This window comes from Corvus hawaiiensis, chromosome 1 (genome assembly GCF_020740725.1).
Source record: "Corvus hawaiiensis isolate bCorHaw1 chromosome 1, bCorHaw1.pri.cur, whole genome shotgun sequence".
In the NCBI taxonomy this organism is placed as follows: Eukaryota; Metazoa; Chordata; class Aves; order Passeriformes; family Corvidae; genus Corvus; species Corvus hawaiiensis.
In genome coordinates, this window is record NC_063213.1 from 92,561,083 (window position 1) to 92,574,789 (window position 13,707).

The following is a 13,707-nucleotide window of genomic DNA, read 5'->3' on the forward strand; positions in this document are numbered from 1 at the left end:
AAACGTATAAAAAGTTCTGATTTTTGGTGTGCTTGTTCTGTGGAATTCCACCGAGCATCCAGGCTTGTGCAACTCTGAAATAAATAATCAATGTCTCCCTCAAGTGTGTAATTATTGGCTGGTTACACACCAGGTAATGAACGCAATATTTGTGGACAACATTACCAATGTTCCTGTCAGGAAAATCACAAACGCCAGAGGTTTATGTCCAAAAAGGAGACAGAGAAGTCCTTGAACTTTATTCGAATAAAGGGAGAGAGGCCACTGGGGCACACGCCCGCGGGCTTTTCTCTCTCGAGGTTTCTGAGGGCACGGCCTCCCTTTTATCCCAACTCCCGGCCGCACGTTGCCCTCTTCCTTTCCCCGTCGGCTGAGGCACCAGGCAGGTACAGCCTTCCCGAGCCGCCTACCACAGATCCCCCCTTGAACCTACTGTTTTACCCCAAAGCTCAGAGGTTCAGCCTCGTGCAGACCCTCGCCTATTTCCGGAGCCAAGCTGTCCGGGCCCGGTAATGAACCTGCTGCCCAAAGTCTGCAGAGACATGAAGACCCATTTCAAAGACCTTAACACCCATCAAACTGTTTGTAAAGGCATTAGCACACATCTTTACTCTCATTCCCATACTAAAGTCAAAGCACAGCACTGTGACAGCTACTGGGAAATTACTGAGGGAATCAACTCCATTCCAGCCGAAATAAATTGTATTATGAGGAAGGGCTGAGGGAGGGGGGTTTGTTTAGCCAGGAGAGAAGGTTCCGGGGGACTTTGTCACTCTCTACGACTCCCTGAAAAGTTGTGGTGAGGCGGGGTCAGTCTCTTTTGCTGTGCCTGCAGTGAGAGGACCAGGGGAAACGGCCTTGAGCTGAGACAGGAGAGATTCAGATTAGATCAGGGTGGTCAGGCACTGGAAGGGGCTGCCCAGGGAGGTGGTGGAGTCACCACCCCTGGGGGTGCTCAGGAGGTGTCAGGATCTGGCGCTGGGTGATGTGGTTTAGGGGTTTAAGGGTCACAGTGGGAGGACAGCTGGACTGGATGACCTCGATGATCTCAAAGGTCTCTTCCAAACTTGACAATTCTGATTCTCTGTCTGGGGTCAGTCCATAACCAGTGCCTGAGCCTGCAGCAGGCCCAGTCACAAACACCAGAATGAGCCTAAGTCTGGCTCGTTCTACCTAAATTGGTTTATTTTGGCTGTTATAAATGTATTGTGATGTTGGCTTTTTGCATGTTACTTAATGCTAGAAAAACTTTACCTAGGTTCTGTAATGTACTATATGAAATAGAATGTCTATTGCTTAGGTATTCAATTTAGAAAAGATAGGCAGAGAAAAGTCTTCACATTCCTGGAAGATCTTATCAGAGGAGAAGACCCGAAAACAAACGGAATGGAGCCAAGGAGAAGGATAAGGCTGATGGGATGATACTTAGCAACTCCAAAGAATTAATGAATTATGCATGATGATAATGAATATGCAATAAGCGATGTACTTTTAAAGACGATCTTTGGGATGTACAGGTGTGCCTTTGGATCTCTGCCAAAGCACCCGGCCGCAATACTTTTTTTTTTTTTTTTTTGCTGTTGTCTCCTAATTGTCCCTTTTATTAAATTTTTCTTAAAATTTTACAAAGAGTGAACCTCGTTTTTCACACGGCCGAACATTCCCCAGCACCTCAGGGTGGTTTAAGGGGCCCGGCCCGGCCGCGCTCGATGGCGCCGCGCCCGCGGCTCTGGCCCGCCAACCGCGGCTGGGCGGGAAGGGCGGAGCCGGACCGGCCCCACAGCCAACCCCACAGCCGGCCCCGGACCGGCCCCACAGCCGGCCTCGAGGCGGTGGTGGACCAGTCCCACACCCAATCCCACAGCCGGCCCCGAGGCAGATCCGGCCTTGCCCGGTCTCACCCCATATCCCGCTCCGGAGCAGACCCGGCTCAGCCAGTCCCACACCCGACCCCAGGCCCAGCGCCGCCATGGAGTTCGAGGAGGACTTGGGTGAGGCTTGGGGTTGGTTGGGGAGAGACGGGGAAAGCGCTCGTCGGCTGCGGGCAGGGCCCGGGCCTGACCCGCGCTATCGGGGTCTGTTCCGTCTCGGGCCGGGTTTGTTGCTCCCCTCGGGCCGGGCCCCGTCCCTTCTCGGGCCGGGTCAGTCCCCGTGCCCAGTGCCGAAGCCGGGCGGGCCCCCGCGGGCCCTCTCTCGGTGGTTCGAGCCCAGGTTGGCACAACAGGGGCAGCTGGTGCGGGTGGGGTCCGGCCTGCAGGATTTACCTGAATAAAGCGACTTTGTTTAGTTCGAGCGTGGCTTCCACCCGTGTCTCCCGGCTCAGCCGCTCCAGGCGGTTTTGGGATCCGTTTCCACGCAGTGTGGACAGGGACAGGTACAAGGATCTCCCTGCACGTGGCATTGTTGTGGTGCCTTTGGTGGTTTCAGCCGTGTATAAATTGCAGCTTCTCGGCTGCCCGAGCCGCTCCTGTGCTGTTGGTGTTTGGTGCTGAGGGCTCTGCTCCTCCTCTGGTGCTCGACATCTGTCCCCTTCCCTTCATTGGCAACGTACTTGATCTTGTGCGGAGCCAGTTCCGAGAGAGAGAAGCTTTTGGAAAAACCTCTAACAAATAGTGTTTAGTCTCGTGAATTCCTTAAACAGATAGTGCTTAATTTTGTATTTACATATATCAGTGATTAATGTGCACAAGTGGGTAACTTAGCCGTGAGAATAAAGACTGTGTGCCTGATAAAATCTCAAGATACATCTTGGCCAGACCCCGTAGTTGGAATGCATTAAAGGATAAGAAACCCTCCTCGGGGGGAGGAGGGGTCGTTAGGAGGAGCATCCCCCGTGCACCCAGTGCCAAAATAAAGTAATGCTGCTTTTTAATACTAAAATTATAGTGTTAGAGAGTTTTATTTTTCACAGCGTTTTTGGTGGCAAAACCACTTGTGATTGCTCTTCAAGGGCCAGCTGGAACAGTGCAAAGCCAGGTGGGTTTTCAGCTGCTCTAATGCCCTGCCTGGGCTGTTGAGGTGAGAGGTGCTCAGAGGCAGCAGCACTGCACAGCCCAGATGGCAAAGAGGATCCTGCCTGTCCTTTTTCTTTCCAAGTGGCTTTCAGCATGAATTCTGCTCGTTGGGACTTCTGGAACAGCATTTTAACAACTGCCAGCCTGGGGCCTGATGGAGCCACACATGTGAGAGAGGAGGACAGAGGCAGCAACAGCCAGTGCCTAGACCTGGTTTAACTCCTGTCTAATCAAATCCTAAAGTGCTGAAAGCCTGGGCAACAAGAGTGGCTGAGCAGAAAGGATGGGAGCAGTCCAGGCTCCCTGGTGTGTACCCCACAGACAGACCCACAGGCAGTAGTGGGGCCTTGTGTCTCCTCCTGGCTGCCTCTCATCCTCACTGAGAATATGCGTATTTATCAATATTTATATTTTAATATATTTTAAAGACAAATATTATGTATGCATGGATTCACACTGCTTCACTGTTCAGTATATTTGTTCCTCAGTGTTTTTCCTGGTTTAGTAATGCCTCAGCTCCTAAATAACTACATGATTAAAAGCTTCATTTAGAGTCTCATGCACCATGTTAGGCACACTGCTACCTCCAGAGTGTAATTCAGTTCCCTCACATTCTGCCTCCAGCAAAACAAGCTGTTGATGGAAAAATGATTTGGTTCAGCTTCTGAAGGCTCTGGTGGGTGTGACAGGATCCCATTGATCCTCCTCCAGGAGAGCTGGAAAGCGCTGCTGGCTTTCCCTTGGAGTAAGGGTGGTTTTCTCCCTAATAAGGTAACCTAAAGAGTTATTACACTCAGTGGTACTGACTCTCCTCTGTTTTAAGTAATGTCCCAGTTATGAGAACTTCAAGTTTAATTAATTTGGTTATGCAAAGCAGGTGCCTGCCTTAATGAATGGTTTCAAACTAAGAGCAACTGGTTTAACTCCCTCAGACCACAGCCCTGATGTGGTGGTGTGGGGTTTTCCCCATTGCACTGTGTGATTCTTGCCTTTCTAACCAGGTGCTTTTCTCTGTTCTCCTGTTCTCTCAGATACATTGGATCCAGAGAGGTTGATCCAGTGTCCGTTGGTTAAACACCATCGGATCAGAGCACGGCGGTTTCCCTATCACCTGGTGAAGTGTAAGGAGGTGAGCTGGACAGGCAGTGATTGAGTGACTCTGTGCATGCAAGTGCACCCTGTGTTCCTGACAAATAGCCCTGTTTAGCCTTTATTTCATATAACTTTGTGATTTGTTTAGTAATAGTTCCAGGCACACATGAATTCACCCAAGATGGGTGTGGCTCTGTTGGAAGGAGACAGAGATCTTTCTTGGTTAGTTCAGGGAGGAGACTCCAGTCTCTTCCAGCAGCTCACAGGGAGGTCGGATTCATTTTTCCACTTTCAGCTGAAGAGAGGACTCTGTTGGAGTTCTGAGCACCCCTCTGGGCCCCTCAGAGCAGAAGTGCTTTGATGTTGCAGTTTATTCTTTAACTGCAGGGTGCTGGGCAGTTTTGTTTTGTCAACAGCTGTTTAATGGGCATCTGGCAGAAACTGCACATCCTGGGCTCAGCATGTTTGGGAGAGGTTTACTCCCCTCTCCATCTTTAATCAAGAATTTGATTACAAGTCATTTCATAGGACACACTTCCTCTCTTCTCCACTGTTGCCCTCATGATTTGGTTTCTTTAAACCTTCTGAGCTTTGGGTTTTTTCTGAGACTTTTGAAAACCTGATTGTCCCCTTTTTAAGTTTGCCAGTGTGTTTTTAAAACAGTCCAGCATTGCTGTGCCTTCCACTTAAGATGCAGTTGTAGACAGTGTGTCCTGGCATCAGTACAATAAATTCATTTTGGTGGAACTGAAGCTTTAAAAATATTAATTAGCTAGTGAAAGTGGGGGCCAGAGCTAAGTGGCAAGTACCAAATATTCAAGAGGGCTGAAATTTTCTGTGTTGAGCCCCTGCACGTTTTGGTAGGAGTGTGCATGTAAGCTGGGTGAACAGTGTTAGTAAGTAAACCTTTAAGCATGTTGGTTTTGTCCTGGTGTCCTGCTGAAAGGTTTACAGAATTTCTCTGCCTTTGTGCCCACTTTAGTTAAAATATATCTGAAGGGTTTAGATTTGCCTGATGTCTCTCCCCTATTGGTTTGAAAATGGTTTCATTTGTGCTTTAAGCCATGCAGTCGTATCAGCAGCACTACAGGGAACTGTAGGGAGTTTGCTGAGGGTCTGTTTCACTTCAGTCAAGGGTGGCTCAGTGTCTGTGATTTGTGTCTGGAAGTTCATTTCCCCTTTTGTTTTTAGTGATTGTCTGATCAATACGTTGCAATTTCTTGTTTATTATTGTATTTTTTAAAGCAACACCACAAATATCCCAGTGTTTTTTGCCTTTTTATCAACAAGAGATAAGTGAACTTGAGAGATGTGGCACATAATTTTGGTTTTCCCTTGTCTAGAGCAACCCTGAAATTGCAAAGAAATTGGCCACGTGCCCCTTCAACGCTCGTCACCTGGTTCCTCAGGCTGACCTCAGTGACCACATCACAAAGTGCAACGACAAAGCCTTCATGGAGCAAGATGTGGGTAAGAGAACCCCTGTGCTCCCAGGTGTCAGTGCACCCTGGGGACTGAGGTCTCCTCTCGTGAGGATGGATCATGGAATAACCCAAAAGTGGGAGGCAACATGTTGTCTGTAGTTTTGTGTGACACAGCAGCTTCAGGAAAACTTGATCTCATTTGCTTGGCTTTATTGGGCATTTTCTTGAGAATATGGCAGGTGCTCTGGGTAGGCCTTGCACGTATTTTGTTACCGGGCTTGTTGAATAGAAAGGTTGTACCCAACACCATGCAGGAAGTGCCTCTGGAAGGAGGGGTGGGATGCATTAATGTCCACAAGGATGGGCCACTCCTCTTGCAGAGCTGATCTCCCTTTAACTCTTGCACACCACAGAGCACACAGTTTTTTCTCTTCTGTAGAGGTGCACAGGCAGTGATGCCTGCAACCATGTCAGCAAGTTTCCTCTTCACTCCAGCATTCCTGCTCAAAGTTCCAGGGAGCAGAGTCTTCTCTTTTTCATTGAAAAAGGCAAATTTGAAGTTGCTGGATTTCAGCTGTCCCCAACCTGTTTGCATCGGGCAGGGCTTCCTCTGAAGCCCAGAGATGTTTTACAGCTTGAGCCAAAGTGTTCAAGGGATTTAAGGACTGCTGGTCACTGTGTTTTCTCTCTTCCTGAAGTGAGCCAGTCCTGTGAGCCCCCAAAGGAGCAGTTGAATAATGGGAGCACATGGCAGGCACCTCCATGTGATGAAGACTGGGAAACAGGTGAGGAACTTCCCCATCTGCTGCCTTCTCCCTGGCCATGTCCTCCAGTTCCTCTTGGGACAGTGTGAGGCCAGGGGTGCTGTTCACTCAGGGCTGCCTTGTAAGACACTTTGCTTATGCTTGTTCCTAAGAACATGGATCTCTCCCCCCAGCAGGCTTGGCTTGGTATAGAGAACAATCCAAAATGCCTGCCAGAATGAGGATGGGGAGAGATTTCCAAGCATCCCTTCATCCCATATGAGCTTTTGTACCTTATGTGCAGTGACAGCAATGGAAACATGTTCCTCACTGGAGCACACACATTCATCATAGGTCAGCTTTTCCTCCCTCTTGAGCATGTGAAAATATGACAGAGATACAGATCATAGAATTACAGAATCCCTGAATGGTTTGGCTTGGGTAGAACCTTAAAGTTCATCTCATTCCATGGGCAGCGACACCTTCCACTATCCCAGGTGGCTCCCAGCCCTGTCCAAGCTGACCTTGGACACTTCCAGGGATCCAGGGGCAGCCCCAGCTTCTCTGGGCACCCTGTGCCAGGGCCTCCCCACCCTCACAGGGAGAATTCCTGCCCAGTATCCCATCTAACCCTGCCCTCTGGAAGTGGGGAGCCATTTAAGCCACTGATCTGATGGTGGTTTCTGGGGTTTCTTAGTTCTGAGCCACAACATCTGCTTTCTTTCACAGAGCTGCTGGAGGGATCTGAGTCTCCTTTTGTGTGGGGTGTGATCAACTCTGCCATAAACAGGTAGGGAATGCAAGTTTGATTCTTTACACCAGTGTTTGTTTAAACAAATATTGCAGCCTTCTCTCAGCCTCACCTTGATGGCTGCACAGGAGCTGCCTTTGCTGCTGTACAACCCTGGGAGGAGAGATGCTGCTGGTGCAGTGTGACCTGCTTCCTCATGTGGCCTGGACCAGAGAAGGAAACCCTCAGGAGCACAGATACTGCTCCTGTATGCCTGTGGCAGGCTGCTCTTCCTGCCCATGGCCTGTGTTCAGGGACTGATGGATGTCTGGACAATGTGCAGGGGAGAAAGGTGGTCACACCTCGTGATCCCTGTGACTCCTTGGGAGATCCCTTGTGAGCTCCTGCCTCCTGGGGCATGGCAGATGTGCTGGAGTTGGGCCCTGTGTCAGCAGAATCCTCCCGTTGTGCCTCTTCCAAATTATGGTCACAGTTTGGGGCAGGGGGAGTGAGGAGCTCAGTGCCCAGCTGTGAACTGGAAGGGGCTGCCCTGGCTGGTTTCACTGATTGTGGGCTGGCTACAGGATGTGATGGCACCACCAGAGCTGCCCAAGGTGTTTTAAGGTTTATCTAATGGGTTCATTCAGGGTTCAGCAACACTCCTGCCCATGGCAGCTCCGAGTTCTGTGTGAGCTCTTCCACGGGGGCTGACAGCAGCACTGCCTGGTTCCACCTGTAAGACTCTTTAAAAGATCTTTTAGTGTTCAGAGCACATCCAGCTCTCCTCAGCACCACCACCACCACCATGGTGGCACAGCACCATCCCCCAGGGCCCTGCTGCAGTAAAATGCATGAATGTGAGCCAGTGCATTTGCCAGAAGTAACCAAAGTCATTTAATTCCAGCACCATCAGTCACCGGAACGACTCCCTGCCCTCAGAGATGCGGCTCCCCGGGACCTTCCCGTACACCGTGTCTGCAGGACCGTGAGTACTGAGCATGGGGCTTTGGCACTGTCAGTCCAGAGCTGGGGACAGCTCCTAAAATCTCTGGCTGCAGCAGCACTTTGTGGCTCCCACTGCACGGACAGGAGGGGTTGTATTGAGCACTTGCTCTTGAGAGCAGCTTCTGAGGGAATCTGCTGCTCAGATCATCCGCTTTGTCCATCCTTTGAAGCCTCTTCTATTCTTTTCTTGCTCCATTCCTGTGGCCCAGGTTAGGCAGAGCTGCATCCTGGCCACATTGGCTCAGTCTCGCTAACCAGGCCCTTCCACAGCATCCCCATTACCCCTTTCACCCAACATCCTCCCCCTGACTTAAACCAAATTGTTTCTTTGCTTTCTGCTCTGTTCACTGTCAGGCCCAGCTAAATCAGAGCTGGGGTGAAATGGGCTCCTTAAACCAGCACCACTGGGAGAAGAAGCCATCAAATTCCATCTGGGGGAGGGATGGAGCTCCCCATGGGAAAGCATCTAATGCTGAAATCAAAGACTATTGTTTGTCTTTAGCAGCAAAGCAACAGCTTGAAGATGCTTTGAGGAATGACTGTCCTGATTCCCACTGGGAGCAACTAAACCTGGTGCTCTCAGGGCACTGCAGACACAGCTCCTGCACAGACAGGGACTGTGCAATTGCCACAGTGTTGAGCTGAATCTGCCAAACCAAACTGAAATGTTAGTTGTAGACAGGCCTTGTTGCCAAGGGGACAAGTGCTGCCTCTGCAGAGGCCACTGTCCCTTGGGGCAGTGGGAGAAGTTGTTGTATCTTTGTCCATCTCAAGCAAAAATTATATCTTTTCCTTTTCAGAATTCGGAGTATTAGTTCCTCCCCCTGGAACTTGGTTTTGCCCCAGCAGTAAGTGTCTCCCTGTTTTGGACAGGAGAGCTCCTGCAGATGACAGACACGCTCTGGACCTGATGGGAGGACTCCTTTACACTTGGCTTTTGTTGCATTATGTGTTTCTTGCAACATTTGAATATGTGGAACTGTCCTTGGTTGCCAGATGTTTCCCCCAAGCAGTTGTTTTAGAAGTTACCCTCACCTTTACTTGGTGAATTTTGTTACTGTTCTTGAAAAAATAGACTGATAAATTTACAGACTCAGAAACCTTCCCTGCCCAGCCCTGGATCCTGATAACTCCCCGTGAACAGGAAAAACACAGGAATTGGCAAGACTCTGTTGTTTAACTTGTCAAATGGCAGGTGATGAATTGTGAGGCTGTTCTGTGTGCTCCAGAGACTGGGAAACAGCAAGAGACCCTTCAGAAGGCTTTTAAGGAGTGGGGACTGAGGGAGTGATTTTAAGCAGGGGAAGCAGGGTCTGGTTAGGTTTCTAATTAGAGAGGAGACAGTGGGAAACAGAACAGTTTGGGGGGCTGAAAATACCCCCCAGAATCTTGTCCCTTCACTTGATGCTTTAAAACAAGTGTGTGCATGTGGAGGTGCCCCTTGGGAGCTGGGTGCTCATGGTCAGTGCTAACTGTGAACAGCAGATGCAGGAATGGGAGGGGGAATGTCCTGCAGGAATGGCAGATTTGGGAGAGTTCAGGCCTGGCATAGCAGAAATTGTTACAGTCCCATTTCAGTAGAAGTCAGGAACCACCCAACAGTTACTTCCAGGAATTTCTACCATATGCCTTAAGCATCTTGTTGTTCTCAGGAAGCCTGGAGGGATTATGGAACTTCTGCTGGACATTTGGGAGAAGTTTTGGCTATTTGCTGGGGAGCTGCTGCAAACTCCCTGCCACTGAGGCTTCAGGAGTTGTGTTTGAGGGCCTGTTACAGCCTGGAGAGCACAAAGTGCTGAGTTTCTCCAGGCTGTCAAGAGGCTGAGATTAAAATCATCTAGAGCAGCCAAACTTAAAAGTATTTTTTCTGTGCATGCACTTTTTGTTTCTATCTTGTTGGAGTCTGACTGGACTCTGTCCACTCAGAGTGTGGAGAATGTTCAGGTTGGGTTTTAAACTGTGTTGTCATTTACAGAGACTGTTTTGAGAGCATTCTGACCTTAACTTTTGCAGCTTCACACCTTCAGCCTTGCCTTTGTCACCTTAGGCCTTACCTTTGCCTCCTGTGTGTGAGGGGCTTCCCCAGGCAGACCTTAACAGAGAATCCTCTGCATTCACAACTCCAAACAGGGGAAGTTTCAGGAGGACACTGAAGTGCTCGTCTAGTTTCCATTAGAGTTTTGCAGTTTTCTAATGCTTAAAACATGTTTGAGAGCTCTCAGGTACCTGTTCTGTATTGGGGGAGGGGAGGAAGGGAGTAGGAATGGTTTAAATCAGTAAAAATATGTGTTTAGGCCTGAAAATGTTAAGATCAAGCAGTAAATTTCTAAACATACCAAGTACAAAATGGGATCCAAATACACAACCATAAACAATTAAGAAGCCAGACATGGTGTTTGTCTAGAAAGAGATTAATGCCTTCATATTGTCCTCTAAAAACTGGATTCCCACCATCTGTATACTACCACTAGAAAGTAATACATGTTGACTGGAATGTGCAAAATTAGGATTCTTTTAAAATTCTGTCAATTTATGTCAAGGTTCTTGTTGGCAGTTTAGAATAAAAATGTTGTAAATGCCCTACAACTGCTTTTCTTTGAAGTCAGCCAGTGCTGACATGAAGTTCTCCTTTCCACTTTCATTTATTTTTTGTCACTTGGGATGAAAGTGGTGACAAACACCAGCTGTGATTGTTTCTGGTTTGACAGCAGCAGCTCATTTGCAGGTGTTGTGGGCCAGAGCACTACAATTTTACAGGTAAATGCCATAATTGGGCTCCATTAGCCTGAGCTCTTTTAACTGGCAGTGGGTGAAAGCTGCTCCTCACTGAGGCTCTTATGTGTCTGCAGTCTGGAGGAGGAGAGCTCCTCCACGTTATTAACACTGGGGGGAACATTATTCCCCCAGTCTGGGGTGAATCCAGTACCCCGGCCTTTCTGGAAAGGACCAGGCTTGGAAAGTTGTGGTTGTGACTTCAAACACCCCCAGGCCACAAGAACTGAGGGTAGGGTCCATGAGAAGGGGGTTTGTTTTGTAGGGTGGTGTTGGGGTGGGTCACTCTGCTCTCTGGCTGAAAGCATCAAATGTCAGTCACCAGAAGAGATCACTGAGATCTGGGTTACCTGCCCCTGGGTGGCTCCCAATCCTAAATTACCTCCCCCTGTTCCAGAAAGTTCTCCCTTTTTTAGTTATTAATTGGTTCCCTGTTATGACTCCTGCCTCCCTGTTTTCCCCATTTGTTCTGAAAAATTGTATCCTCCCCTCTGCTTGTACCCCATTGGTTGTTTTCCCTTTCCCTGCCTTGCTCCACCCCCCCATAAAGGGGTGAGTCCGCGTCTCCTCGAGGCTTTTTCTCTGGTTCTGGGACTTTCGTGCAAATGAACCTGTTGGAACTCACACCAGAAGCCCCTCCCGCCTTCTTTGCCTCCGGGCAAACACCAGCCGGATCATCGGCCACCCGACGTGTTTCCTCTGAGGAGGAGCCAGGCACGCACCCATCCCACGCCGATTCCACTGAGCCGTGCAGCGAGGACGCTGTGGAGGCCAACACTGCGTCCCCTCTGCCCGAGGGCACGCCGAGCCTTGCGGCTACAAGCCCCCGGTTGCGTTAGGGTGGGTGCAGCCCACCTGTGATTGACATCTGAGATCTCACATCCCAGAGATCTGAAACCCCATATCCTTCTGGACAAGGTCTTCAACATCCTCAATGTCATCACATCCTGCACGTGCCACCTCCTGTGAAGGGCAGAGAGGCCGTGGCTCTGCTGCTCCTGCAGTGCTTTGGGAATGCTGGGTGAGAGGCTGGCAGGGTGACCCTCCCCCAGCATCGGGAATGTTTCCGAGGCTCTCGGCTCCCTCTGCTTGTTTTGTATTTACCACAGGACACAGAATATTTTTTAAAGCGTATCACAGGGCACCTCCATCCTGGTGACAGAGTGAGGACTTTGGTGTGACAATTCCTATGTTAAATCCTCAATCTCTTGTGCTGGGCAGGTTGTGCAGTGCCAGAGCCTTCACCCCATTCCCTGGAGGCTGGATGTCCTTGCCAGGAGCTGATGGGATGTAGAGTCAAAATCACAGACTCCTTTGGGCTGGAAGAGACCTTAAAGCCCATCCAGTCCCACCCCCTGCCATGGGCAGGGACACCTTCCACTATTCCAGGTTGCTCCAAGCCCCATCCAGCCTGGCCTTGGACACTCGCAGGGATCCAGGGGCAGCCCCAGCTGCTCTGGGCACCCTGTGCCAGGGCCTCCCCACCCTCACAGAGAAGAATTTCTTCCTGATATCTAATCTAAATCTCTCCTCTTTTAGTTAAAAACTGTTCCCTTTGTCCTATCACTGCCTGTGTAAGAAGTCCCTTTCCCTCTTTTTTATAAGCCCCCTTTAGGCACTGGGAGGGGCTCTAGGGTCTCCTGGGAGCCCTCTCTTCTCCCGGCTGGACACCCCCAGCTCACTGTCCATTGCCACCATTTCTCCCTTCAGTTCCATCAGGAGGGTACACTCTCCTTGGCCCTTCTGTTCTGACCTATGTCCCTTGCCAAGTCCCATTCCATGTGTGCCTTGGCTTTCCTGACTCCCTCCCTACACACCCAATACAGACATCCCATAATGGCCCCGGGCAGCAGCTCCCTGTTGCTGTGTCCAGCACAGCCAAGGGCTCTGACAGTACTCCTGCCCTATATGTTGCAACTCCAGTATCATTTACAGTTCTGCTGGGCTTTATTTTCTCCTGCCCCTTTCCAGGACATTGACATGACTTGGCTCCCTTATTCCCCTCTACCCCTTCCTTTCTCTTGGCCCTTCCCCTCCCTAAGCAAAGGCACAAAGATATCCAAGAGTGGTGGAACAGGAGCCCAACGATGCCTGGTGGGTAAGAAGGAAACTCCCTGCCAGGAATCCCCCGGGACTGGTGCAGGGAGAGCTCAGGGGGCTGGGAAGGGAAGGGCTCCATCACCTGCAGGCCTTTGGGAGAGAAAGTGAGGCAGGAGCAGGGAGCTGACAGAGCTTTCCCTTTACACGGGGCCGGGAAACCAGGACACCTTCACCTGTGATGGCCCAGGAAAAGACATTTTCCTCCTCCTGAGACTTCCAGCCCTGGGCAGTGTTACCATGGGCTGTGTGTTGCACTGTAGGAGGTTGATTTTTAACACAGCCCCTTGTGCTCGGACATTCCAGGGTCAACCTGAGGAGGAGTGAACAGCGAGAGGCACACACAGAGCAGGCTTTTGTTCCCGGCCGAGTACAGACATCCTCTGGTACTTATCTACACTGTCTTCCTTCTAAATTAATTCTGTCCCACCCAATCATCATCGCTTATCACTCATTATCTCCCCCTCTATTCTGCACATACCTTACCCCAATTGCACTGGTTTTAAGTGCTCAAATGGTTTAGTCTCTTTGTTTAAAAACTTTTCCCTCTCAGATCATCACAGATCGCTGCCCTCCAGGCAGGGAGATGAGGGAATCAGGGGGGGAAAAAGTAAAACTTGTGGGTTGAGATAAGAACAGTTTAATAATTGAAACAAAGTTAGAGATTATCAATAATTAAAAAAAAAAAAAAAGAGAGAGAAGGGGAGACATAAACAAGACAGACAAGTGCTGGCCTGTACAGTTGTTCACCACCCTCTGACTCCTCCCAGTGTATATACTCGGAATGACTCTGTGGTGTGGAATATCCCTTTGGCCACTCTGGGTCACCT

At 49.8% G+C, this 13,707-nt stretch overlaps 1 protein-coding gene across 1 annotated transcript; it reads left to right on the plus strand.

Annotated features, from left to right (window-relative positions):
* Window positions 1-1,762: 1,762 nt before the first annotated feature.
* LOC125330542 (gametocyte-specific factor 1-like) lies at window positions 1,763-10,591 on the plus strand. The gene is made up of 7 exons (XM_048313752.1): window positions 1,763-1,991; window positions 4,046-4,143; window positions 5,450-5,576; window positions 6,229-6,315; window positions 7,003-7,063; window positions 7,908-7,988; window positions 8,809-10,591. The coding sequence occupies exons 1-7, from the start codon at window positions 1,970-1,972 to the stop codon at window positions 8,858-8,860; spliced, it is 528 nt and encodes a 175-aa protein (XP_048169709.1). The 5' UTR covers window positions 1,763-1,969; the 3' UTR covers window positions 8,861-10,591.
* The last annotated feature ends 3,116 nt before the right edge of the window (window positions 10,592-13,707 follow it).